The 1,230-nt window shown below is 44.2% G+C and overlaps 1 protein-coding gene across 1 annotated transcript in view; it reads right to left on the bottom strand.

Annotated features, from left to right (window-relative positions):
* Positions 1-273, bottom strand: part of BNIP1 (BCL2 interacting protein 1) — a 6,495-nt gene extending 6,222 nt beyond the window's left edge. Inside the window, exon 1 of the mRNA XM_010719051.2 lies at positions 268-273. Coding sequence (XP_010717353.1) covers positions 268-273 — 6 coding nt within the window. The remainder of the gene's footprint in view (positions 1-267) is intronic.
* Between the last annotated feature and the right edge of the window lie 957 nt (positions 274-1,230).

Raw genomic sequence — 1,230 nt, 5'->3', positions numbered from 1 at the left:
CGCGGCGGGGTCCTCCAGTCCTCCAGTGTGGAAAAGGAAAAGGCCCCAGGGCTCCCCAGGCCCCCCTACACACAAACACACGCCATGATTTGAGACAGTGTTTCCTCCACAATTTTTATTTTAAATTACAAAGGATGTTGCGTACATTGATGAAATTTGCGTCCGAATAGAAGTGCGAGGGATCGAGGGGGACAGTAAACAAAGTCAATCGTAGGATTGTGCCTCTTTTCGAAAAAAAAAAAAGATAAAAACTGCACAGCTATTAACCGACATCGAACATTGCAACTCTGAACAGATCATGCTTTTAACAGGAGAATTTATTTGCTAACAGAGACGAGACTTTCATGGAGTTTCTCTGAGCTCCCACTGGAAGCCAGAGATGGAGGATGCCATATTCTGCTGGAAACGCCTTTTCCCCCCATGTGCCACCAGCCCTCGGGTTCACCCGAGCACAGACACTGAGCAGTGAGGTTTTACAGACGTGCTGAGGGACAGCTGACTCAAACGAGACCACATCATACAAAAGATCAGTACAATTAAATGCTACTCCCGGGGTCGGTTCTTGATCGAAAGGTTTTCCTCGGGTGGATTGTGCTTTTGTCAGTACTGAATCCAACACAGACATTTTCCTTCTATAGATGGATAACACCCAAGTTTGACTTACCCAGACACGTAACTAGCAACTACTCGCAGGAAAACCTTGGAACAGTGGTGTTATCCAAAAAGCCTTTCATTTTATGAAAAAACAGCGTGGCTTAAGATAGTTCTGGTTCCACTTTTAGCTCCACTGCTCATTAGAAAGCCAATAAATGCACTGCCAGCATTTACTCTTGTGGAAGTTCACAGATGTCTGAGAGGCTGAGGGCTGCAATGCAGTGCACACACACGCCTTTTCTACACGCGAGAAGCACTGGGGAAAAGCATGGCATGTTGTGAAATGTAAATCAGACAAAGATAGAGATACTTTTGTATATTGCAAAGAAGATAAAGCCTAAAAGTGCCATCTTTCATTAATGACATTTAAGAATCCCAATTTGTATTGGGAGATATTCAAGAGTGGTGTTTTCTCGACATACTAATGCCCTTAATACAGTTACAAAAAGAATCAGTCACCGAAGCGGTAACTGAAATGTACTTCACACGATCCCTGGGGTAAACAGAACAGATCTCAGCTCAGGGCATGGCTATGTCAATAAGCCAAGACCACATCTAGCAGCACACTTAACTAGG

Source organism: Meleagris gallopavo, chromosome 15 (genome assembly GCF_000146605.3).
Source record: "Meleagris gallopavo isolate NT-WF06-2002-E0010 breed Aviagen turkey brand Nicholas breeding stock chromosome 15, Turkey_5.1, whole genome shotgun sequence".
Lineage (NCBI taxonomy): Eukaryota > Metazoa > Chordata > Aves > Galliformes > Phasianidae > Meleagris > Meleagris gallopavo.
This window is presented reverse-complemented; position numbering and strand designations above follow the sequence as displayed.